This window comes from Carettochelys insculpta, chromosome 5 (genome assembly GCF_033958435.1).
Source record: "Carettochelys insculpta isolate YL-2023 chromosome 5, ASM3395843v1, whole genome shotgun sequence".
In the NCBI taxonomy this organism is placed as follows: domain Eukaryota; kingdom Metazoa; phylum Chordata; order Testudines; family Carettochelyidae; genus Carettochelys; species Carettochelys insculpta.
In genome coordinates, this window is record NC_134141.1 from 114316109 (window position 1) to 114343785 (window position 27677).

The 27677-nt window shown below is 40.9% G+C and overlaps 1 protein-coding gene across 1 annotated transcript in view; it reads left to right on the forward strand.

Moving 5' to 3' along the window:
* Window positions 1-27677, forward strand: part of MYO5B (myosin VB) — a 375576-nt gene that overhangs the window by 295407 nt on the left and 52492 nt on the right. The window contains exons 22-27 of the mRNA XM_074995787.1: window positions 696-932; window positions 7075-7159; window positions 11125-11273; window positions 12127-12246; window positions 13715-13837; window positions 20691-20756. Coding sequence (XP_074851888.1) covers window positions 696-932; window positions 7075-7159; window positions 11125-11273; window positions 12127-12246; window positions 13715-13837; window positions 20691-20756 — 780 coding nt within the window. The remainder of the gene's footprint in view (window positions 1-695; window positions 933-7074; window positions 7160-11124; window positions 11274-12126; window positions 12247-13714; window positions 13838-20690; window positions 20757-27677) is intronic.

Genomic DNA, 27677 nt, shown 5'->3' on the forward strand with positions numbered 1-27677 from the left:
GCATTAAGCAACCTGCCTTGTTTTGAACGAGTAATGAAGAAGTAGTTTAGTGTTTCTGTTACAAGAAGTAACAAACATTATTTACATTTATTTCTAGTTTAACCAAGTAAATGTTTCTATAATCACTACAGAAATATAACCACAGTAAACTCTTCCATATCTGGCATTCTATTATCTGGAACTCTCAGATAACCAGCATTTTAACCATAAGTAAATTTTAGTTATGTTTTCCATAAGCATGCTAGATTGAAAGTAAATACAAACCAATACAGCAAATACACCATAAGTTTACAGTGTACAGTAATACAGTTGTTCATAAATAAAGTACTCTGCATACATCTTTTTTTTTTTTTTTTAAGTATCTAACCTTGTTTTTCTTTGGTGTTATGCATTGCTAAGTGTACCTTTCTATTGTCCGGAATATATGCGTACATGTCAACTTCCCAGTCCTGGGGCTGCCAGATATGAAAGTTTACCGTAACAAGTTTTCCTGTCTTAATTTTAAATTGGGTTTGTCCTGTCCCCTTTATTTCATTAGAAGAGGGGAGTGCAGGTGTGCACAGATATGGCATATATGTGCAAGGCCTTCTATGTAAAATTTAGTACCTACCACATTCAGGATTTTTCTATCTGTTGCTTTTGCAATTGGTCCTGCTCACACCTTCCTTTCTTTTTTTCTGGGTTGTGGCTTGCAGAACAAAGAATACAGGCACCTGAATGAGCAGCTCTCTGCACTTACCTCTGCCTATTCCACTGATGTGGAAAAGCTGAAGAAGGAGCTGGAGCAGTATCGGCAGAATCAGGGGGATAGCAACCAGCTTGAAAACTTGCAAAAAGAGATTGAGAGCCTCAGGCTGGAGCTCGAGAAAGCCCACAGTGAAAGGAAGATTATTGAAGACACGTATGATAAGGAGAAAGACCTGCTCAGGAAGGTATGTGTTGTGTTTATCACGTGCCCTCCATGTGGTATGTAGGCATCATGAAAGATAGGACTTCTTCAGACAATCAGAAGTGAATGTTTTGGTTAGGAATCTAAGAGTGAGATTTTCAAGGTCATCTGTGGTATTTTCAGTGGGAGTGAGACACCAGACTCCTTCTCAGGGCCTTTAGAAAGTCTTGCATTTTCATCCTTGCACTAGATGAAATCCACAGCTTATTCACGCAATGGGGGATGCATGTGGCAGTTCGAGCTTCCCTACTTGTGTGACTTAAACATGGACTAGGCATACTATATTAGTGCCTGCTCAGCTTTGCCCAACCATAACGATGAAGAACCCACCCACGCTGTGTTCCCTAACTAAACAAATGCAGGGCCTAGCCCCAGGCATACGGCTCCTCTGACTGGTTGCTGGTGGCTTCTAAAACACAGAATATAGAGCTCCCTTAGAGGACACGCAAAACTGTCTAAAGGACACTCCCATGTTCTGAGGCACTTGTCAGGAGTCAGGGCTTGTTCAATGCCCATGACCATTCAGTCTGCGGCTGCTATGAGTCTGCTAGCATTGCTGATCATGGTGGCTTTGTGTAGCGGATCCTGCAGATTAAGAACTGGATTGTGGCTGTCAAATTGCTTCCCATAACTGATCAGCCTGCTGCTCCTAACACCATTAAGGCCGCATCTACATTACCCAGAAGATCAACCCACTCGGGGTCCATCTTCTAGGGTTCAATTTCATGCGCCTGGTCGGGACGTGCAGAATCAACCTATCAGGATCCACAGAAACTCTCACATCGACCTTCCTCAGTGGGGACGGCCAGGTAAGTTGATTCTAGCTACACAAATGCCGTAGCTAGAATTGCATATCTGAAATCGACTTATTTTAGCATAGACCAAGCCTGAGTACCATTAACTTAGCTGGATTTGAGTTAGGATGTTACATTAGCAGCAGAAGTTGTTTTCTATCCTTGCCTATCATGATGCCTGAGCTATCAACCTTTCTTGAAACTGGAGTAATGTAAAATGTTGCTGGTATTAAACCTATGTCGAGAAACATGCTGTAGGGTGAGAAGACTTGCTAGATTCTAAGGGTACATCTACACAGCAGTCAGACACCTGTGGCTGGCCACAGTAGCACTTGCTGGAATCCCGGAGTGGTGTCTCTGATGCTGCTCTGGAAAAAGCTTAGAGTTTGCTGACACAGGGAAATGAACTGGAATAGTTATGTGGAATCAGATATTCCAGAATTAGCTCACTTTGCGCATCCTCGGTTCTGAAATCAAGGTCACTTAGGGCTTGTCTATACTAAGCACAAGATCAGCCTGGTCAGGGTTGATCTTCTAGAGTTTGATTTTGCACATCAGGTGAAGACGCAGCAAAATTTCTCTCTCTGAGCTCCTCAGTCAACCTCTGTACTCCACGCTATTGCGAGAATATAGAGGCTAAGTCGATAGAGTATAGCGGCAAAGTCAATTATAATACGTTGATTCGAGTTACACAAATGCCGTAGCTAGAAATGCGTATCTGAAATCGACTTATTTCCATAGTATAGACATAGCATTACTGTGCTCTGGGAGCACATTAGTTGCTCTGGAATAAGTTGTTTTTATTCCTCAAGAGCATGTCCACACAACAGCTTTTTCTGCAATGTAACCAAAAGCTGCTGGAACCCAAATAGCTGTTTTTGCTAACTACACAAATATGCAAGGCCTAACCACATTTATATGGCTCCTCTGTCTGGTTTCTGATGGATTCTAAAACATAGAACACAGGGAGCACCATTAGACAGCACGCAAAAAATAACAATATCACATTCTACATCACTGTTGGGATTGTGAGCTGTTAATTTCCCTTTATCTGCAAATCCTTTGTCATAGAGTTTTGATGAATTACTATGAGAGCCACCTTATCAAATAACTCAAACAGCCAAAGCTTTCCAATTAAACCTATTACAAATTTTTCGAAGGGATGCTTAGAACAAACACACTTTGTACACATTTGCCTTATTTGCAAAAGCAATCACAGGCACCTTTATTATTTTGTTTTCTGTTTCTTTGTATTGCTCAGCTGTTTCCTGTACCAGGTGTAGGTATGAAAAAGGCAAAAATCAATGTGTTTGCTTTCCAGAAAGCCCAATTAATTGTTACCTCTTGGCATAGGAGGCAATCCATTAACTAGTTACAGCAGGCACCATCAGAGCATCAAAGGATGCTTTTTTTCTGGAGGTGCAACTGGGGAAAATACTTCGGTTGGTTGTTTTTTCTTATAATTCCATGTGGTTATTTAGAAAAAGGCTCAGTTAAGTAGTAGACAGGGAAGTCACTTCAGAGGTACAAAAACATAGGGCTCTTCTCTGCTTGCTCTGTCAGTGCCTAGGCCAGGAGAAATTTTTGGTACTTACCCATGTAATGAATAGCTCAGTTTCAGAATGTGGCCTCTGTTTGCTTGCACCAACTAAGTAGTGTGTGATACTGTCTCTCTAACTACCTCTTCTCACATTGAAAATCAGCTTCCTGTTATTTCCTCCAGTTCCTTGCCAGTGGGAAAGCAGGGAATTTTATTGTGTTGTATGGGCCTCATCTGCTGAAGAGCTACCCAGCCAGAGAAATTTGTGCTAAAGTGCAAGCAAGATTGCTCCAATCATTTAACAGAAGTTCATTGCTAAAACCCACATGAAAGCTGTCAACTGAAAACTGCCAAAAATTGGAAAAATACACTTAGCCAAATTTTTCATTTTTTTTCTCCCCAAATAGCAAAACAACATTCTTGGGGGAAAACAGACACAATCCACAAAAATTCTCATGTGGTTGAAAACCCAGTTTTCCACTGCAAAAAGTTTTGCTCAAGATTTTTGACCAGCCCTAATAATTCCCTATCACACAAGAATGTCATGAACCTTATGTCATGTTCTTGAAACACTTAGAGATCATGGAAGGGAGGGCCCTCTAGGGGTGGTAAGTGTTATTTATTTGTTAGTAAAGTAGGGCTTTGCTAGTTACTGATGATTGACTCCCTATGCTCCTAGTACAGCAGTGTGCACTGTAGGTGCGCACATCATCAGGAATGCATTCTCTTTAGATTTTAGTATAAGTATCACCTGAAAACTTTCTTTTCCCAGTTAGATCAGATTGACAGTGTCCTTCGCTTTTTTGGACTTGTGACGGCTGCCAACGTGATCAAGGTCATTTTAGTTCTGATTTAACTGCAGAGTCTGTTCCGAAAGCTTACTCTATTGGCTTTTCTGTGCCATCTTCCCACTTTTGGGGTAGTTCATCTCATTCACAGGATCAGGGTCTACTTTAACTGCTCTTTAAATATTTCAAGAGATATGCAGCAGGAATTTCTGGTGACTTGGGAAGATTCATAAGCTAGTAAAGTTCAGGTTTTTTTGGACAAGCTGGATATGTTTTTCCATCCTAAAGAGCTAGTCTTTGACAAGTGCTGAGCACTCACAACTGGGGCCAGATTTCAAATAGATCCCAAAATAAGGATCGGATTTTTAAAACTGCTTCACATCCAACAACCTCCACCATGTAAACAGGTAAAATAGTTCTCGATGGGATCTGCTTGGGGCTGAGTGCTTGAAGAAATCCAGCTACTTCGCTCTAGGTACCTATGTGTCTCTTGAAATCTGATCCAAAAGGAAATGTGATTCGAACAAGAAAAGGAATTTCTGCAGCATTGTTGCTGCACAACATGTTCTATTCACCTACCCCTACATGAAATGGACTTTTCTGTTCTCATCACATTTCTCTGAAACATGAATGTTGATAAATTCCCAATTCTCTTTCCTATGGAAACAGGAATGCAGTTAGTAAGACCCATTAAGTCTGATGTGAATGAGCTTTCATTTCAGATTTAGCAAGGATAAAGGATAGCTTCTGGCTATGTGTGCTTCTGTTGTGACAGCTCATCTATATACTATTATTTTCTTTCTCCAACTGAAGATGGACCTCAGGCTCCAAAATCTCTTTTCCATTTCCAGCTTTTGTGGGTTACTTTCATAAAGGGAACGTGGTACTTTAGCCGGTTTTCATGCAGCTGTAAAGGTATGTAATGTAGGGCTGTACCATGCAATCAGCTCTAAAGCAGAGGTACCAGATACTAAAGTCAAGGTCTCAAAGTGGAAATGCTTAGTTCTTCATAAATTTGTAGAATAATATTGAATAATCTATTGAGATCTCCTGCAATAATGCATGCTAGAGATCTTCCCCAAAGTAATTCATATTTCGACGTCCAACTTTCAGTTCTTTTTGAAGTTTTGTCTGCTGTACTGACAAGCCCTCTATTATGGTACTTATAGACTGATCAAATCACTCATATAGCCTAAGCTCCTTTCATCTAACGCTATCAGCCATGTTATCCAATCCTTTCATCATTCTCATGGCATTTCTCTGAACCTTCTGCAATTTATCAGCATTGTTCTTGAAGTGTGATCACCAGAACTGGACATGCTGTGCTAGCAGAGGTAACACCATTGCCAAATGACTAAACGGGGGGTGGGTGGTCCTGCTAGGGAGGTAAAATACCATTTAATTGGTTTACTAGTTAAATGGTAGGTTTAACGGTTTAAAGATGGGGCAGCTGGGGAGACAGCCATGGAGGCTGCTCTGGTCCCTACTAGTTAACTGTAACTGAGAAGCCTCATCCATTTAAGACATGGTTTACCAGTATAACAAAGCCAAGGACAAATTGATTAAGTAGATGGAGTAATGCTGCTAGTTTCACGCCAGCAATGGAAGTATCCCACGTAATATTTGTCTGATGTCTTAAATAACATTTCTTTTAACTTCCATGTTTAGCAGGGTTTCTTAATGCTCGATCAATACAGACATCAACAGTTAGTCAGTTACAGTTTGATGATAAGGAAGAATTACTACTGGTTTATTACCTATTTATACCACAGAAACATCTAGAGGTCCTGATCAGTATTGGAAGCTATTGTGCTCGTTGCGGTAAAAACTGAGTAAATCAGTTCTTACCCCAGAATGTGTATAATATAAATATAAAATTCGGTGAGTGCGCATGAACATAAAATTTCAAAGTTTATAGAAAGTTTGAGATATGTAGTATTTCCTTTGTCAGGCACTTAACTGCCATGGTTATAAACTCCGTGTAAGGACCTAGACCCAGCAGCTGGAAAATGTCTATCTTCTGCAAAGTGTTTTCTGTTGGAGAACATTTTTTTCTCTTCATTTTACCTCTAAATCCCCCTGTTAATTGGTAGGTGTGCTGAAATGCTCCTATGGTTGGTAACACTGTTTACAGTTCTGCCTAGCATTCTGGTTTTATTTATATTGTGTACCATTCTTCCTCCGTTTTAGTATACCCAGAGCAATGGCGTGTTATTTCTGCTTTATTTGTTCCTTTTCTCTGTTCCGTTTCTCAGTTCCTTTTTACCTTTCTGACCTCTTTCACACCTTCAGCATCTATACTTTGTCTCCTCTCACATCCTCAGAATGTCACTGCGTTGTCCTCTTGGACACTTTGTATCCTGTGCTTGTAAAAGCTGCAAATGGCACTTGGAAGTGCCATGAAAAAATCTATACCTGGCAGATGCTCATTTTGTCTGATTTTTTGATTCTGCTGCGTAATGGTGATCCTACATGGGAGGAGTAACTACAGAATATTGTAACAAAGTCAATGTTGTAATTTTTCAGAGTGGTACAGTTTTACTTAATATTGAGCATAGGCTTTTCCATATTTGGATGACATAATCAACAGTTGGAGCCCCACGACTAGTGTGTAGTGTGTTCTTATTCAGTAAAATGGGTACAATTCACCAACTTGACCTTTTTGAGTTGAGATATTGCAATAACCACAAGTGTGCCTGAGACAATTTATACTGAGAATAAACACCCTTCAGTTGCAGCTAATCTTTTTTTTTTAACCAGTCATGCTGCAGTTGCAGTGGAAATAGCTCCAGAATGTCAAGAAGAAAAAGATGTTTGTTTAAAAAAACAAACAAACAAACAAAACAAAAAAAACCCCCAAAAACCCGAATCAGCCTTTTCCCCAACCTTCCCCAAAAAAGGAAAAGAGGGTACAAGGGGTGAGTGCAAATCTTAATCTCCACGAAGAGAGTCTGACCTTGAGTTTCCTGCAAGAGATTTAACTTTGCTTTGTTTCTTCCTTAGAGGGTATCAGACCTAGAAGAGGAGAATGCTCTTTTGAAACAAGAAAAAGAGGAGCTTAACAACAGAATCCGCTGTCAATCTGAAGGTAAGAGGAAGGGTTTATGGCTTCATAACCCTTGCAATAAACTGGGATGAAGCAGGTTTTTTATGGAATTAGTTTCTCCTGTCTGCCCCAGCAAAGGCTCATAAATGAAAATACACCAGTCTTCTCGCATCCTTTATTTCTTTGATAAAAATTTTTGTTGTCCAAACAGTTCTTCTCTTCCTGTACTATCAGGGAATAAGACAGAACCTGATCTCATCAGTGAGGGATTAAACACGGAATGTAGTCCATTCAGTTAGATCTCAGCATTTCATCAGGATGACTGTGAAGTGGGGGCGGAGGGCAGACAGCCTTTCAATGCTGCCGGGTGAGAGCCTAGATGCAGAGGTGTTCAAACAGTACTATTTGGACAATGATACATAGCATCTTGAAGCGACAGAACAAAGTGGATTTTTTAAGCACAAATTTAAAGTGCAAGAGAACTAAACGTGAAACAACCGTGAAACAACCTTTTCATGTGTTGGTGTGTGTTTGTTTTGTTATCAGACTCTCTTCAGCTTTCATTTTGATACAGGATTTTCTTTGCACATGTATTATACACAACCCTAGGAGATGGACATATTGAATTAATCACTTGCATTCATGATGTACACCTCATTGTAATAAGCAGATCCAACATTAAGGGGATAAAAATCAAACATAGCAAAATATATTGGCTTCAATTTGAGGTGAATTTTTTCAGCGCCTTTTACCATTAGCTAGAATTAGGCAGCCTCTCTGGAAGCTTTCCAGTGGACCTCTGTCCATGCACTTTAATCCTGGCTGACTGACTGCTATTCTTAAGACTTAGATTGTCAAAAATTAAGGTCTGAGCTTCATATTTAGACACCTAAACAGGACATGTGATTTTCTTTTTCAAGTGGTGAGCACGAGAAATGCCTGTTGTGTAGATTGAGTGATGAAAAGTATCTGAGGGTTAGCTATGTTAGTCTGTAGCTGCAAAAACAATAAGAAGTCCTGGTGCACCTTTTCGACTAGCAGATTTTTTTGGAACATAAGATTTCGTGGGCAAAGATCCACTTCATCAGATGAAGGTAGTGGAGATTCCAGAGGCAGTTCTAAATAATAATAATAATAATAATAATATTTAGACCTGCCTGTAAAATTGCCATTAAACGCATCTGACGAAGCGGATCTTTGCGCATGAAATCTTAGGCTCCAAAAAATCTTAGTCTGTAAGGTGCCACAAGACTTTTCTTTATTTTTGTTGAGTAGATTGCAGTAGCTGAGCGCTCAGCACTCTTGAAAATCAATCCAGTTATTTGGGCTCCTGAACTACCTGGTCAGTGTGAATTTTAGACTGCGGCTGTCAGTTAATCACAGTTAATTCCTGGGATTAACTCTAGTTTTTTTAAACTGAATGTAATTTTTAATTGGAGTTGTAATGACACTGTCAAGCAATAGAATGCCAATTTAAAATTATTAAACTTTTTGGATGTTTTTCTACACTTTCAAATATATTGATTTCAATTACAACTCCGAATACAAAGTCTACACTGCTTACTTTATAATATAAATATTTGCACTCTAAAAATGATAAAAGAAATAGTATTATTCAATTCACTTATAAAAGTATTATAGTGTCATATCTGTATTGTGAAAGGAAAGCTTACAAGTTCAGGTGTTTGTTACATAACTGAATTCAAAAAAACAAAACAAATGTAAAACGTGAGTGCCCTCACATCCACTCAGTCCTATGTCTTGTTCAGCTAGTTACTAAGAGAAACATGTCAGGACTCTTCAGTGGTGAGGGTAGCTGCCCCACAGTGAGGCACCAGGGATAGGGGCTCTGTAGTCTCTTGAGTGGAGGATAGGGGCTCCACAACCTCCCAGCAAGGAAGTGCCAGGGACTGAGGCAGCTGGTTTTTGAGCCTTTGGGCTTTGTTTCCAAGTTTTTCTTGGCAGTCATGTGGGCCAGAAACTTTGGACTGACCAAAATGAAAGCTGGGATTCTTCTGTAAGCATGTGATTCCAGGAGCTGAAGCTTTGAGGAAAAGTGCCAAATTATGAGAGTGAACAGAAGCACTCTTGTCAGGGTGTGCGAACTCTGCGGTGGTAATTTTAAGGTCTGGCTATGTAAAAATAAATGGTAATTTAACTGTTGTCAGGGCTGGGTTTTTCTTCAAATAACAGGGAGACATTCATTTTGTTTAGGAAAAGAGTTCTTTGATATCACTAAAGTCACATGTAAAAATAAACTGCTTTAAAATGCCCATGGTGTTCTATGCAATAGGAAAGTATTAATATTTTTGAAGTATGCATGCAGTTACAGAGATGGTGCTTGTTTTAATTCAACAAGTCTTGTGAGTAGCACTTAGTAAATATCACTTTAGAGATTTTTTTTAAATGTATGGAATAGCAAAACCAACTTTTGTACAGAGTAATCCTGCAATACCAGAGTTCTCTTATTAGGATCAGGGGGCAGCCGTGTTAGTCTGTATCTGCAAAAACAAAGAGAAGTCCTGTGACACTTTATAGACTAACTACAATACCCACCTGCTGAAGTGAGGAAACAGACTGACAGGGCTAGATGTGTGGCCAGAAGCCACCTGCTACAAGACAGGCCTAAGAAGGAAGATAACAAAACACCACTAGCCATCACATGCAGCTCCCAGATGAGACCTGTCCAGCACATCATCAGTGATCTACAACCCATCCTGGACAATGATCCCTCACTCTCACTGATGCTGGGAGGCAGGCCGGTCCTCGCCTACAGACAGCTTGCCAACCTGAAACAAATTCTCACCAGCAACTATAGACCACACCACGGTAACTGACTCAGGAGCTAATCCCTGCAACCACCCTTGGTGCCAGCTCTGCCCACATATCTCCATCAGTGACACCATGACAGTACCTAACCACATCAACCACACCATCAGGGGCTCATTCACCTGCACATCTACTAATGTAATATATGCCATCATGTGCCATAAATGCCCCTCTGCTATACACATTGGCCAGACTGGACAGTCTCTGCGTAAAAGAATAAACAAACACAAATCAGATACCAAGAATGGTAACATACAGATCCTGTCGGAGAACACTTCAATCTCCCTGGACTCTCGGGAGCAGATTTAAAAGTAGCCATCCTGCAATGAAAAAACTTCAAAAACAGACTCCAAAGAGAAACTGCAGAGCTGCAATTCATTTGTAAATTTGACACCATCAAAAGCCGTTTCTCTCCATATCAGCTGCTGGAAGAGGGCCACATCCTCCTTGACTGAATTGACCTCATCAACTCTGGCCTTCCTCTTCATTGGTATTGCCCTCTTTTCATGAGCCTGTGTAATTAGACCTGCCTCTGGAGTCTCCATTCCAATGCATCTGTTGAAGTGGGTTTTTGCCCGCAAAACCTTATGCTCCAAGAATTCTGTTAGTCTGTAAGGTGCCACAGGAATTCTCATTGTTTTTCTCTTATTAGGGATTCTTTCTCTCTCACCCATCACCTCTAGTTTGGTTACCTTGCCATTACCAACAGTATTTAATAGTATGCTTGCATAGTTTTCCCACTTGATACCTAACATGTATAAATGAGACATTTCTGTATGGTAATATGGCTAATATGTTCTGTATATGCACTGCTTCCCTCTTCTGGATAGAATCAGACTACTCTTTCATGTACCATAGAAGTTTTATTTCAAATAACTAAAGGAGATTATCCTTTGCTCAGCTGGTAGAGACCTCTGCTTTTGGAGCAGGAGTATTAGAGATCTTTTTTTAACTGCAGTCTATGAAGTTCCAAATAGCTGTTCTGTGCAGTGTGGTGACAACCATGAAATTCCTAGCTGGCCACAGGTTTGTTACTGTATATTCACTAAATTAGAGTGTAAGATCACAAAAAAGCCTCTTAAAAGAGAGCATTTTGTTCTGCTATAAATCATATTGCAGTTGCCTGTAAGAGATCAATTCAGAACTGAGCATCATAGTTCAATATGTATCTTTTAAAGATGAATTTGCTCAAAACACCATTGAAGAAAATCTCCTGATGAAGAAGGAGCTGGAAGAGGAGAGGTCTCGTTATCAGAACCTGGTAAAGGAGTATTCAAGGCTGGAGCAGAGATATGACAATTTGAGGGATGAGATGGTTATTATAAAGGTAACGGAAGAGACTTTTACATTACCCCTGCCCTCTGATGCCCTTTGTATGTTACTGGTAGCTGGATAATGCCACCGAGCTCATTTGATGGGAAAAATGCTATAATAGAATTCCTTTATGTTGATATTTCTGAAGGAGGAAATCATGGACTGAAGTTAGGTGGAGAGTAACTTTTCAAGAAATGGATGGCTTCTGATAGCCACTTGGTTGCGAATATGGATTCCCCATAAACAGAGTTTTGTCTTGATGTTCGCTATTTCAGCAGCACAGACACACAGTGTGTTTTTCACTTTTAAGAAAACCATTGTGGCTTTAAAAATATAAAAGTCAATAAGTTTTAGATTCAGCCTTGCTAGAGTTTTATCAGTAGCCTCATTGGTAATTAGTTATGATGGAAAGCTGTCAACCAGTTCAAAGACTGAGCATTTAAAAGAAAACAATAAGAATATGTTGATAATTATTAGGCTCAAAACTCAGATGTATGTGTCCAAACCTCACAAATGGAGTAGCTTAATTTACATGTGGTAAAGAATCTTGTAAAAATATGTGAGAAAATTGGTGTCTGGTGCATAATACTTTTGTTGTTGACTGTGATTGTGTGTGTTTGGTTTTTGTTATTTTAAACTGTGTTTTGCTTAAATGCCCCCTCTTGTAAAATGTACTAGTGCATGAGAAACAGAACATGAAACCCAACTCTAAGCAAAAAGTAAACCCTCTTATCACAGTCCTCTTAATATTGAAAAATATTTTATCTAAGTCAATACAAATATTTTACATAGTACAGTTTACACAATCCTGAGTACAGTGTCTTCTCTAATAAATCAGTCTATTATTCTTTTTTTCTTTTCAATAGCAAACACCAGGTCATAGAAGGAATCCGTCTAACCAGAGCAGTCTAGAGTCTGATTCCAACTGTCCATCAGTCTCTACATCTGAGATAGGAGACACAGAGGATGCAATACAGCAAGTGGAGGTACTATAAGTCAGATGGGCTAAGGATCTATATATGAGTTTGGCTAGTCAAGAAGGAATAATTGGTTTGTCTCACTTGAAATGGAGCTCATAGAGAAAAGTGCAGCTTTGAACATGAAATATGACCAGTGAGAAACGGAGACTCCTTCTTTTTTCACACAAGGAATGATTCTTGTTAATTTTATGACTGACTATAATATTGATTGTAACCTTATGCTTCTATAGCATCTTCTGTTCCAAGGGATACCAAATTATATTACAGTACAAACCTCCTAAAGAGCTGTTTCCTTTGTTTTGTTTTTTTCAAATTGTTGCCAGCCAACACATCCTCTCAGTAACAGTTTTAAATATCTCAGTATAGTTAAATATCTGCCTTTTTTATGGGAAGTGACTAATTATTGCAGGAAGTGGAGGTATATTTTGTTTACACTCTATCAGAGGCGTGGACTAGTTGTATAAACAGGACACTTCATATTTAAGATGGAGTCTCATGCTAGAATGGGATGCTTTGAGTTCCGTTGTCTGGTCTGTGACTAGAAACAAATAACTTCTTCACTCCATGATTTAGCTTCCCCGTTCGTATAATCCCTTACCTGCCACACTTGGATTGGGGTCTGTAGACAATACCAACACCTCAGTGTTGCTCACACCTTGGCGTTAATGCTCCATTTACAAGTACATCTGAGGTGTTAATAATGATCAATGTATTTTGTAAGCCTGCTATATACACTAGTATGTCTCATAGGTGATTTTAAGCCAATCAGCAGAGAGTTTTATAGGTTGTTATAAGTACCACATTGACTCACGGGACTATATAACAATTGATTAATTTGTCAAAATGGCCATTAATCATTCATTAACCTTTTCTAACCCATTTCTGATTGGAACCTTAAGATAATGTGTTACCTCAATATCATTATTGGTCATTCAAAATGTGGAAATGTCTTTCAACTCTTGTGTTAAGTATTTGAAGTGACATGAACATACAGAGGAGCACATATCCCATGTAGTGCTGTGTGGTAGGTTCACCACTTGAGCGGGAAGCAATGCAGATTCAATGTCACCAAAACGTTGCGAAAATACATGTCAGTTTTGCCAGATTGTTTTGGGCCAATGGGTATCCAAATCTTTGGGGGGGAAAAAAATAACACTTTTTTTTGGTTTGAAATAGATGTTAATTTTGAAATGTTTTGTTTTGTTAAAAAAAAAACATGTTAAGAAAGCTCAAAATTGAAACAAAAAGTTTCAATTTAAAATTTTTATTTGGCCCGAAACTAAATTTGTTTTGACTTTTTAGTTTACCAACACTTTTGAAAGTTTTAGTTTTGGTAGACCCAAAACAATTTAACTGTTTGTAGTTGCTAACAAACCCAAACAATACAGTTATTCCCCCAAATCTATTCATTAATGCTCTGAGTTTCTAAAATTATTCTCTTCCCCCCACATCCGCCCCTGTTTCCCCCATGTAGGATGTTGGTTTGGATAAAGCAGCTATGGATATGACTCTGTTTCTGAAGCTACAAAAGCGAGTGAGAGAACTTGAACAAGAAAGAAAGAAACTGCAAACCCAGCTGGAGAAAAAGAAATCACAGGTACAAAAAATGCCCTTTTATTCGTTTTAATATTAGATTTCATATCATAATTTGCTTTCCTTGAGTGCCTTTGGGAATGCAATGTGTGATTTAAGGTTTTGTGCAATGGCCTTAAAAGAAGCCAAACTCATCTTGGAAATGAGGAGAAAAACCTTCGTCAGTTCCGGACCGTTAGCCAGCAGAAAGGTTTTGACAAACTCATAAGAAGCCTTTTATATTGAGAGTGGCCCCATTGAGGGGAAGATACAGTCATACAATCCTCTTAAAGGAAGCCATACTCAGTAACCAAATTATCCTTTCCAACCTTAAACTGTGTAATCTCCAGTCAGGTTTACTGGATGCTCTATAACAGTTTTCATCATAAAGAACCCAACTGTAATAAAAATTATAGACCCATACAGTAGCACTGAAATGCAGTCTCTTCGAAGTTAGAGAATGGAGGCCAAGTGACCACTTCCGGACTGGAGGGCAGCATCTGTGCAGATGATAGTTGCGTGACACCATTTACAGCAGTGAACAAGGTGATTTTATTTTTAAGCTAACAGCACCTGGGCAGTCCCTGCTGTTAGGAAAATACTTCTGTTGTCCAAACCCAGTTTAAAATGTCATCCAACAGATGCAGCCTCACACAGTGAAATGTGGTGTTCCATGTATGTCAGCAGGTAATGAGATGAATTAACTTGGCGAGTTTTGAAGTCAGTGGCTCGGCTCCAATGATTCAAAGTATGTAGAACACCATCATTGGTACTTTCATGGCTGAATTATCTTAGTATCTGAGAGACCCACATTGTTTAATATATTCCCCATTTTTACATGAAGAGTTGAGGCAGAGAGAGAAACTAAATGACTTTGTCCAGGTCAAATGGTGAGTCCTTGGTAGAGCAGGGACATGAACCCAGCTCTCCCAAGTCCCAGGCTAACACCTGTACCAATGTACCATCCTTTCTTTCTGGAATACCATGTTTAGACTACTGAGACACATGCCCCCAGCTCACGATCCATCATGGATTTGCATTTCCCTGAGATACATTGTAAGAGCTAATGTCAAAACTATCATCATTCTTTGCGGATTTGGAATGTATCTGTTTATCTATTTAGAAGTTCTACTGCGTATTCAGGAGCTTCCTTAAATGTGATCTTTGTCATCTAATTAAAAAGTACTCATATAGTGTCTTGATGGAATCCTGAGAGCAAGGGAAGTAAGTTGTTTCCTCAAAGATTATCCTAATCAGAGTCTAATTTAGATGTTCAAAGGGACATATATCCAGAGAGAAGAGTCTCACTTACCTTTGCTAGCTTAGCCTGCCTGAGTCATTTCATCTCCTAAAACAGGGGGATGCCTATGCTATCAGATACAGCCATTTTCTTACAGAATATAAAGTCTACCCAGCAAAATAATTCATTGTCTCTGCATGCATATATCACTCTGCTGTTCACCCATGAGTAACAATATCATTGTATTTTATTGCCACCTCCTCCCCATGAGTGATGGTTTTGAAATCAGTGTTGAATGATTTATCCCACCACAGGGACACCTCACCCTGCAACAGCTGTCAGTCTGTAGTGTAACAAGGCCACCTACCATTGATCATGTTTACTAATCCTATGGGAAATTTACCTGCAAACTCAGTAGTAATATCTCGAGACCTGCATGTGAAAAGGCAGCCTGAATAACGGGAGGCAAGGCAAGGTGCTGTCCATACCTACATGTGTGAGTCTTACAAACATGAGACTAGCACACTCTGTTCTTGTTGCTAATGTGGGCCAGCATCTTCAAACGTGGGTGCCTGAAACTTGGTAACTAAATATTTTTGAGTCACATAAGTAAGTGACCTGATTGTCTGCGTGCTAAGTGTCCTTCATTCTTGTTGGGTTTGATACCCAGCACTTTTGAAAACCAGACTGGTTCTGAGCCTGCATGTGGATGCAGGAGTTCAATGTTAGGAATGAATGTGGGGGAGATGCTGACTTTAGTACCCTCAGGTATAGTAGGCATTCTACAGACAGAAGGTAGGCGTATGCCCCAAACTGGGTGTTTTATACCTCTGTATTTTCAAGACTGAGTTCAGTAATAGTTGTACATTATTGCAACCTTTTCCATCTCTCAGGGTGTCTGCTCTGTAGCCATGCCACTGTAATGATAGAATATAGCCGCCTATTACATAGACAAAAGGATTTTCCATTGATGTACTGGTTGAACCTCTCTAAACCACAACTCTCTGGGCTGGCAACTGTTGCTGGAGCAGAGATCCCTGGTGGCCAGGAGTCTGGTGGTTGGGACCTGGAGCCAGCAACCTAGCCAGGCCAATGGTTGGGAGCCTCGCCAGGCTGGTGGCAGGGAACTTGGTATTGATCTCCGTTTGTCCCTCAGACCAATGAGGTCCTGAGGGTGTTGAACCAGGGAAGTCCAACCTCCCATTAATCTAAGGGGCATGGTAATTAGATTAGCAGAATTGTTATGTAGCCTAGACTCATCTACACTGGAGACTAGGTCACCCTAACTACAGAGCTAAGTCCCAGAAATATTTAAAGCCCTGAGCAGTTTATCTAGGTTGATCTATTTTTTTAAGTCTAGACCAGTCCTCAGATAATAGATGGCAAAACATCAGTGGGGTATAGTCATTATCAGAGTTTATTCTCCAACATCACTGTGAAGTGTGTCTGAGTTGCTTTAAAAAACGAAATAGTTTCCTGTATTTGGGGCCTTATGAGTATGGTTCTCTAAAAGGTCTGTGTTTACCCACAAGTATTAACTAGGGTGACCATATTCCCCTAGGCTAAATATGGGATACCCTGTGGGAGAGGGGGTATCCCAACTGAAAAGAGACAGATGTTCACCCTGAGTCAGGCAACGCCTGCCCTGTGGGGGCTCCCACCCCGCTGGGAGGGGGAGCTCCCTGGCTGAGGTGAGGAGCTGCAGCTCCTGGGTGCCCTAGGCCTTGGGGTGCCAGGAACGGGCTGTGGCCCCACAGGTGACCCCACCCCGCACCAGTGTTCCTCCTGGCCCCCTGGAGTTGTAGGGAGCCGGGAAAGGGGCAGCAGCCTGCCATGCTCCTCCTGGCTCCCCCAGCTGCAGGGAGCCAGGAGCCATTCACAGCCACACCAGTCCGGTTCCCAACTCCTGCAAGCAGCAGGGAGCTGGGAGCCAGGCAGCAGCGCCTTGTCAGTTGCCCGGCTCCCATGAGTGGTGGGTAGCTGGGAGCCAGGCAGCAGCCACACCTGTGCATCTCCCCCAAGTTTCAGGGACCTGGGAACCAGGTGGCAGCCGCGCTCATACACTCCCAGCAGCAGCGCAAATATGTGGCAATTAGCCCCTTTGTTAAAATAAAATGGGATGTCTCCCTGGTGCCCGAAATATGGGGCTGTGCCGTCTAAAATGAGACACATGGTTACCCAATATTAACCGAAACAATGGTATCTGAGAGAGCACCACTTGGTCTTTCTGACAGAGCGAAATTGTGCTTTCACAAACCCCACAGATAATATAGGTCAACTTTTAAAGGTAACCTACATGTTGTCCCCTTCTTCAGCAGAAGGAACCTTTGTGAATTAGCTATTTCAGAGCCCATTATGATAGGTGGTGTTCTTGTTAAACAGTGCTCCTTTTATGACAAAATACATACAACAGTACATTATATAGCTGCGTAGTTCAGTAAACAGTGTGGCCAACAGCAGATGAGTATGGAATCTATTACGGTCCTTGGTTTCATAAATACGTTGTTTTACCAGTTTTAATGCATGTTTTTCAGGTATCCATTCCAGTTATTTCTCTTGAGCTGGAGATCCTTATGTCCATTTATAAAAGCAGTAGCAAAATCAACAAAAGTGATATCAATTATCTCTAATTCAGTGCAGCCAGATACTCCTATTGAACATCAATAAAATTATTCCCTTTGGTGACTGCAGGAAGTCATCATAAGAGATCAACAACTGTTTTAACAAACAATTTCCATTCATTAATAGAGATTTAGAAGCCAAAATTCAAATAAACGGGCCATAAATTGCTCCCTCGTATTTCTAAGTTATTCGAAGGCTGACCTGTGACTCTTAAGGAGTTAATTATAAATGAGTCAAAACCCTAAACATTTTGTCCCCCTTTGCCCCTCGAAAGCCTCCTCATAAATTTTTAGTAGTGTTCTTTCCCATGAGTCAAGGTGCTGAATCATTCATATATCTGTCCATTTCCAAGATTAATGTCCTTGTGAAAGTTCACCCCTCAACATGCAGTTCCTGCTCTGGAGCATGAATAATTCTGGATCAGTTTTTGGTTTGGAATTGTTGTCATTTGAGTCGAGCTGTCACTTGTTCCTCACAGTCCAGCAGAAGAGGGAAAGTCAAAAATTGCATTTCTGTCAGTGTTTCCAGTTCTTCAGTGCTGCTTTTTATATTTAAAGTGTGATAGCATTACAGAGGTAGCAGGCTCAATGTTTTGGCTCCTTGGTGGAAATGTTTGGCTCTGAAATATATTCAGAGACCCTCATCCTCTCTGGATAACAGCCAGCAGAATACAGATTTTCTAGATATCACTGTTGTTACATGCTGTGTCCCAGTCTCCAGAATCTTGTCACCTCTCACATATCAATAATGTGTGCATGGTGTTATAGGCAGGAAAATGGGCTTTTCTTGCATGCTCCTCTTAGCTCATGTTTTGACGCAGGTGAAGCCTTCCGCATCCACTCATGGAATAAAACATCCAAGAATTGCAGATTTCAGTAATCCCAACTGAGTGTCAGGATTTCTCCATCAAACAGGCTCAGTGCACAAAAACATTCAGTGATTCATTGATGAGTTTTGGTGCAAGGAATTAACTAATTAACTCACTGACTAATTTTGTGGAGTTGATCACACTGTTCTTGGTGGTAGTTGCTTCTGTTGGTGAGAGGGAGGAGAAAGGAAAAACCATCACAAATGTCTGGCGCCACTGACCTGCTTGCAGTTTGGTCAGGACCACGTAGGTGTTAGGTAGTGGTTACAGGGAACTTCACCCCAGTTTTAAGTCCATTGTCCTTTCAGCAGTTAATATTTTCTCAAGCTAAGATCCTTCTGAGAACCGAAAGAAGTCAAACCACCTGATGAACCTTAGCTCCTGCTTCTTTATTAGGTTCTGGTAGCTCTGAAAAAAAGTTATTGTGTCTGGGTATATTGTAGTTGTTCACAGCTTCACTCTACATCTGATTGTTGTTGTGGTTGGACTTCCAGTGCTGGTACTGTATGTGCTTTTCTCAGAGCTAAAAGTTATTGGGCCTTACTCCTTTGTATGCAAAACTCCAACAGTTCTGGGGTAGGAGGAGGGGAAGCAGTTTTTAAAATCTCACTATCGTTTGAGTCTTTGTAAACTAAAGCCTTTGGAATGTCAGCACTGCGAAGAACCACCTGTGGTGCTGCGTCTGGGAGCCTGGCTCAGTTGACTCTTGGCCCTTGGACTGAGGGCTAAAAATAGCAATGTAGGCGTTTGGATTCAGACTAGGGCCCAGGCCCTGAAACCTAATGAGGGAGGAGTGAGTCACAGCCCAGGCTGCACCCAAAGCCTACACCTCTATATCCTACCTTCAGCCCTGCAGCATGAGCCCCAGTCAATAGATCCGGACTCTGAGATCTGGGCCTGCAAGTTTTCCTTTGCAGCATAGACACACCTCTAGTTAATTCACAAAAAACAAGCAAAAAAAAAAAAGACTCACAAATTTAAGGTGCTACTAAACTGCTTGTTTTTTGTGCAGCTACAGACTAACATGGCTACCCTGTGAGTCTCTAGTTAATTGTTAGTCATAGAACAGTGAACTAGTGGGTCTGTAAGGAATTGTATTTCCATGCTGACTCTTTCCTCAGTGGAAAGGTGGGAGAGTGGCAGTTGATGAAGTCTGAGCACTGCAGAGTTGAGCACTATTCTGCAGTAACATGTAGATGTTCCATCACCTTCAGCTGACCTTGGAATTAATATAAGGAAATAACATTAGGCCCCAAGGACATGATATTTTTCTGCTGTAATGTAAATATAAACGTTGCATTTGTTTTCTTCAAGCCACTTGTTCTGTTCTTGACCCTAAGGTGTTGGGCCATCTGGCAGAGCCATGTGGGGAAATGAGACAAACTACCACTCTTGCTGTAAAATATGATTTTGATTTAACGAGTCTCTGAGCTACAAGAATTGTGCTTTCCTTTCAGCAAGACTTAGATAGTGCACTATATTTAACCGCTATCTCCTTTGCTAATAGGAGGTGTTTTTCTGAAAACTCCAGAAGAAATTGGGAAAGATTCAAATATCAAATTCAAATTCTCTCATTTACTTTTTTAACAGTATATTTTGATATTATTTACAATGCATCCAAAAATGTCCTACATCTATGCTAAGAATCTGCTCCTCTGAGTGCTTCTGGTGACGAGATCTCTCCCATTGGCTTAAATACTCCATCTCCTAAGACAGGCTCTCCCACTGACATAACACTGTTGACACTGGTGCTTAGATCAGTATAACGTACATCACTTGGGGGTGAGCGTTGTTCATGTCTGTGTGATGTAAGTTTTACAGAAGTAAGTTCTAGTGTAGACAAGGTCTTAAGTTAAATACAGTCTTGGCGTGGGGAAAATGAAGGACAGTAACGCTTCTTTTCCTTTTCCCTGTAAATTTTTCCCTTGTTACATACTCCCTGGGCCATGGAACTTCACCTAATGCCTGTTTACAGTACGTCTTTTGGTTAGTTGCTTTCTCTGGTGGCACTTTTCCACCAGCCAGCAACAAACACAGGAGGTGACCTAGAACTGCCCCCAAAGTCAGATTGCCTGAGTTGGAAAATCGGCTGTTCATCAGCTTCCCTAACCAGCTGTCAAATGTGTGTTTGTCTTTTAATCCATCCAGGTAACTGAAACAAAGAATGAAGCGGATGCAGACCGTGATACTGATCTAGCGTATAACAGTCTCAAGGTAAAGAATTTTCCAATCAGAGATTACTGTCTTGTGTTCACTGCTAATAACCTTTTGAATGGCTCAAATAGCCAAAGTAAATCCATCTGACATCTGTAATAGACCAAAGCTTCTCTTAACTCATTTTGCCGATTAATGACCGATATTGTGTGGCAGTTTGAAGGCACTCTGCAGCTTGCTCTCTACTCTCTGGACTAGTTGTGGCTTCCAGTAGTCAGAGTGATGTCATATGTTCTGGGGACTGCTTCCTCACTGGCATGCACCAGTTGATGCGCCACTGATTTATATACATCAGAGCTGAGTGGCAAATGCAGGCATGGCTAAGATGAAAGGGGGAAACTTACTGTCACAATCTGCCTCCCTCATGATTTTCCCCTGGTGTGTCTTCAGATGCAGATTGGTCTATTGATATACTGTTCTTGGGGCAACTTGATCATCAGGAATCCATGTGGATCTCCCTTTCCCTAGCTGCAATTTGTTTAACTCCAGATGTGCCCTCTCTCCAGCTCTACATCAGTCTGTCTCAGAATCTCAAAGTCAGCCCTTCAGCAGAAGTTTTGGGTCCAGCCCAATATTCTCTCTAATCTTTACCATCCGTGCGAGGAATACATTTTTCTCTGTACACCTGGGCATGTGCAAATGTGCACTACCAAGAGAAACAAAACCTAGTTGTGGGCACTATGCTAAGCAGCTGGGCAGCATTTGAATCTCTCCTGAGCAGGCGCACAAGCACACAGCTTACAGGAAGCGCTCGTCCAACCCAGTCTCCCTTTGCCTTCCCAGCTACAGAGTGGTTCTCTCCTGTCCCAGAATCCTGAGCTAGCCACCCACAGTCCTCCCAGCACAGTTCTCTCCCTAGCAGATACAGGCTGAGACAAGACTCTTCTTACCACTTGCACCTGTTGTGCAGGATATTACAGTTCAGTAAACATTTGTGTTGACCTCCAAGCAACTGTTTTCATATGCATTGCAGAGATTTACTGTGTAATGGTGATGACATTTTTATTTGCTTAGCTCTAAGGATGCATTAAATAAAGCTGGCAGGGAACGAGAGCACTTCTTTACACTGGAAGGTGACACACCAGTGCTCTTTGGACTTGATGTATAATATGTGAGTGAAAATGTTTTTCAGGATGGATTGTTGCTTGGAATTCATTGTACAAAGTATCTGCTCTCCTCTCTGAGGCAAAATGTGTGTTGTTCTGGCAGTATACCAGATACATTTCCCTTTTGCATGGATATTTTCACTGTGTCCCATACAGAACATTTTTATCTTCTTGTCTTGTATGACTACATTTGTATGGGAATGATTTTGCATGTATTGACTGTCATACAAACTCATTTTCAGTTCAACTCTTCCTTGACATCCTCTGCTCGCCTAGTTCGTCCTTGGAGATGCTGTGTCAAAAATAAATTCTTCTTTAGTGCAGATATTTTAATTTGGGATCCTTTTCTCTGCCAAGCTCCTAGAACAAACATGGAAAGGTCCAGGAGGCCTGAGTGTGTTTATTAGCCAGGCATAAAAGGTCACACACTAAGCTACAGAGACAGCATATAGTACCCAGTACAGGTTGAATCTCTCTCGTCTGGAACTCTCTTGTCCAGTGAACTCCATAATATGACGTGGTTTTGCTTAGCCAGACGACCACTTACCATGTGTGTGGCCAAGTTTCCTGGGGTCCCATAAAATTTGCTTACAGCCACCAGTCGTGGGCCCTCAGTGTTCTGGGTTGTTGTTTAACTGTAATTTACCCCTAAATGTCTTGTAAGAGCCCAGTAAGCAGTGGAAGTATCGCTAGTGTTCTAGAAAATATTGACCTCCCATTGTCTGGCAAATTCTTTCGTCCAGCACCGGTCAGTTGACGAGGGCAGTTGAACCTGTAGCACCATGTGCTTTATTTCCTCGTGTTCAGGCAGAGAAACAGAATTTAGAGATGGAAAAGATGCTCTGTCTATGCCCTCTGTAAACACAACTGCCCACAGTACTGTTCTCTGGTGCATTGTCTAACCCAAATTCCCAGTGATTAAAGCAATGGGGTTTTGGTTATGTTCCCTGTACATTGAGTATTGTCAGTAGATACCTATGGTCCTTTATTAGTATCTTTCCAAAGCTCAGGATGGATGTATGACAGGGACCTCAAATCCCTGCCCCAATATTCTTCCTTTTGGTTAAAAACAGCTACAACAGTTTTAGGTCACTTGAGCTATTATCATAAAATTTAATTGCAAGTGGGGTGGAGAAGTTTAGATTGGTCCAGCTTTCAGCAGGGGTTGGACTTGATGACCTCCTGAGATTTCTTCCAAACTTAATATTCTATGATTCACAGATTCGAGTATGTCAGTCCTTCCCATTGTTTCTTGGTGTCACAAAACTAGCATGAAATTGTAAAATCCTATCACTTTAACTCAAACACAGGTTCCTGTGGCAACCTTAATTTGCGCAGTTTCTAATTGTAGAGTTTCTTCCCACTGTAAGTTTCTTTTAGTGGAGTTTTGTTCATGTGGTTTCAAATATTCAAAGTATTTTCTTTAAAGATTATTCTAAAACTAGTGGCAAATGCACTTCTGAATAAAATTTGGCTTTCTAGAACAGTGTTTTGGTATTGAGGACATGCAGTAGTGCTTTGTGGGTTCTATAAAGGGAAACATTGTTTAGCAGTATGGAAATGTGATATTGCAACTGTACGGAGCAGCTTTTACCTAAGAAAATAGATTTCTAATTCATTCTTTGCATGTGTTAATTTAAACAGAAATCATCTCCTGGACTCACCTACTCTCCCAATATCCAGACCCACGAAAGCTCATCACCTAATAAATAAAATGTTAGCCGTTCAGGTGCTAGAGGACTGCTTGTTTTCTGTTTGTTTAGTTGGTTGGTTTTGGTTTGTGGTTTTTGGGTGTTTTTTGTGAAGCTACAGCCTAACGTCTCTGAGGCTTCTACCCAGCATTGTCAAGCTTTGTAATATCTGCCAGTTAACATCTTGGTGACATTTGTGTCTGAAAAAGGGCTACAGTTCCAGCTGAAAGCAAGAAGTAACAGTTTTCTACAAAATGACAGGACATATAAATTCCCCCACAAAAGTACTTCTTATTCCCAGAGGTAGGCTGACCACGGAGCAATCAGCTCAAAACAAAAACACAGATCACTGGCATTTTACCCAACTTCACATGTAGCACACATCTTTTTTGTTTTAAATTAAACACAAAACAAAACAAAACAAAAACCACACACACACACCTCCACTTGCAATGAAAGCATTATTTGTTTGTAGCTGGTACTGAGTTATATTTTCCCATCACATCCCCTTGGCAGCTGATGCAATGTCAGAATATTAATATATTTCTAGTCTCTTTCATAGAATACTAGAACAGGCCTCTAGAGGTCATCAAGTCCTGTCCCAAGTATTTGGAGCAGGACCAAGCACCATCAATATCATCCCTGTTAGATATTGATCTAACCTGGCCTTAAAGATCTTCAATGATGGAAATTCTGTTTCTACCCTAAGCAATTTACTTTGGTAATCAACCACCCTGACAGGTAATTTTTCCTGATGTCCAGCCTAACCCTCCCTTTCTGCAACTTAAGCCCATTGCTTTTAGTCACATCTCATAGAGCTAGAAGGGACCTCAGGAGGTCATCAAGTCCAGTCCTCTGCCCTTTTGGCAGGGCCAAGCACCATCATTTTTTTTTTTTTTTTTTTTTTTAATATCTATTTGCCCCAGGTCCCTAAATTGCCCCCTCAAGGGCTGAGCCCACAACCCTGAGTTTAGCACTGAGCTATCCCTCCCTCCTATCATCAGAGGCTAAAGAGAATAATTTTTCTCCCTGCTCCTTGAAAGCTGCTATCGTGTCCCCTCTCAGCCTTCTGTTTTCCGAACCAAACAAACCCAATTCTTTTAATCTTCCCTCATAGGTCGTATTTTCTAGACCTTTAATCATTTTAGCAGTTGTTCTCTGAAACCTCTCCTGTTTCTCCACATCTTTCCTGAAACGTGGTGCCCCACACCAGACACGGTACTCCAGCTGAGGCCTAATCAGTGCAGAGTAGAGTGGAAAAATTCCTTCTTGTCTTGCACACAACACTCCTGTTAATGCAGCCCAGAATCATGTTTGCTTTTTTTTGTAACAGTGTCACACCATTGACTTGTACTGAGCTTGTGGTCCACTACAACCCCTGTCTGTAGCACTCCTTCCTAAGAGGTCACTTTCCATTTTGTATATGTGAGACTGATTGTTCCTCCTTAAGTGGTGTACTTTGCATTGGTCCTTACTGAACTTCATCCTGTTTCTCGGACCATTTCTCCACTTTGTCTAGATCATTTTCAATTCTGACCCTATCCTCCAAAGTACTTGTAACGCCTCTCAGGTTGGTATCGTCCGCAGACTTGATAAGCATACTCTTTATGCCAATATCTAAATCGCTTATGAAGACATGGAACACAACGGGCCCCCAAACTGAGCCCCTATGAACCCCACTTGTTGTTCCCTTCCAGCATGATTGGGAACCATTAATAAGTACTCCCTGTGAATGGTTATCCAACCTGTTACATACCTACCTGATAGCAGTCCCAGTTTACCAATACGATCATGTGATACTGTATCAAATACTTTACTAAAGTCTAGGTGTACCATGCCCAGCACTTCATCTTTTCCACAAGGCTTATTGTCCTATCAAAGAAAGCTATCAGGCTGGTTTGACATGATTTGTTCTTGACAAATCCATGGTGACTGTTATCGATCACCTTATTATCTTCAAGAGGTTTGCACATGGAGTCCTTAATTATTTGCTCCATTATCTTTCCTGGCATTGAAGTTAAACTGACTGGTCTGTAACATCTGTTTTTATAGATGGACACTATATGTGCCCTTTTCCAGTCTATTTTGAATCTCTCCTGACTTCCATGACTTTTCAAAGGTGATGGCTAGGTGTCCTCTACCAAAGCCTTTAGTATTCTAGGATACATTTAATCAGGCCCTGGTGACTTGAAGACATCTATCTTTCCTAAGTAATTTTTAACTTCTTGGCCTATCCCATTTCCACTAGCATTTACTATGTTAGGCATCCAGTCTCCAGGAACCTCCTTGGTGAAAATTGAAGCAGAGAAATCATTAAGTACTTCTCCCTCTTGGTTCTAATATACTTGTAGAATGTTTTCTTATCTCCCTTTCTGTCTCGAGCTAGATTCAGCTTGTATTGTGTTTTCACATTTCTAATTTTGCCCCTACATTCCTGTGTGGTTTATATTCCCACTTTGTATTTTGCCCTAGTTTCCACTTTTTATGCAATTCCTTTTTTGATTTTTAGATCGTTCAGGATCTCTTGGTTAAGCCAAGCTGGTCTCTTGCCACACTTCTCATCTTTTCTACACAGAGGAATAGTTTTCTCTTGTGCCCCTAGTAATGTCCATGTGAAAAATTTCCAGCTTCCTTCAAGAAAAATGCATCATTTAATTTACTTTTCATTTGTGCCAGTTTAAGAGGTTTAAAAAGCCTTTGTCTTATGAAGATTTTTTTGGGCTTATGATTAATGCCTGAGGTGTCTGGAGCCTGTACGTAAATTGTTAAATTGCATCTATTGGAGGAATTTTTCTGTCAGGTATCAGAACGGGGGAAGGATTAGAGAGACAAGGCAAGCGAAGGAGTATCTCTTATTGGATCAGCTTCTGTTGGTGAGAGAGACAAGCTTTCAGGCTTACACTGACCTGCTCTTTATTTTAAGCGTGAAAGCTTGTCACTTTCACCATGAGAAGGTGGTCCGATAAAAGCTATTATTCTGTCCCTCTTGTGTCTCCAATCCTGGGATGGACATAGCTACAGCAACACAGCACGGACTAAAAAACCTCTAGCATCGTTACAACCGTGGCTAACTGTTTTCATTCATAATCGCTGTCTGGACTAAATTTTTAATACCCACCTGCACTAAGGTCATGTCTGTCTCTCTTTCCTCCTTATTTGAAATAATGGGGGGTAGGATATGAGGCTTTTTTAATCTTGCAAACACTCCAAGCTGAGCTAACACGTGGGAAGAAGCATAATGTTTTCTTTCAAATAGAATTGTCCAGCCATAGCGATTTCCATGCTCCTACCCTATTAAACCCTCCACCACCAGGTCCTGTGGTATCTAGTTCATAAAAAACATGCATCATGCCAGTTATTGCCCAGTTATTTTGCACTGGAAAGATTATTCAGAAGATCGCAGCCAGGCAGATCTGGTTCTTTGTTCAGAATCCAGGATATCCAGGATTTTTCCTTGGGTAGGACTCAGGAACTGTGCTGGTTTCATCATATTACTTTCTGCTTCCAGTGATAGACCTAGATCAGGTGTCTGTGCCTTTGATAATCTCGATCTTGTTCAGCTTTTGCTGACCCACTTGCAAACCTGAGCAGAGATAGGCAGAAGTTATACATAGTGGCTTCGTTCTTCAGGTGACCCAGGAGATAGCATAGCCCCCCTGTTCATCCATTTTGTGGGCTTCTCTCTCTTCCCTGTTTGGCAAATGTGAGACAGCTAGGGTAGGGAGTGAGAAGTTTGGGTAGGAGAGTCATCAATATGCCGTTGATGTTTCGCGCTCTGCACCTGTGGTGTTAGACTGACATCTCAGTCATTCAGTTTTCTCATGTCTGGCTGAAATCTGGATATGGAAGATGGCTAGCTGGCTCAGGAATTGGGCTGAATGGATTGAAGTCCTGCTTGTAGCTGAGGGGGAGAATCGGAGGAAATGGCCCTGGTAATATTTGCTCGTTTGAGGATTGTCTCTTTCGACAACTGCTGTTTGCAGTCTTGTTAGGTGCTACAGAGTTTGCTTCTGGATGTCTGTATAGTAGCAATAGCCATGAGTTGCTCTTTTCATCTTCACTTAGTAGAGAGATTGTGGTCATTCCCTTTGCAGGGAGTCTTACAACCTTTATCCATGCTTTTG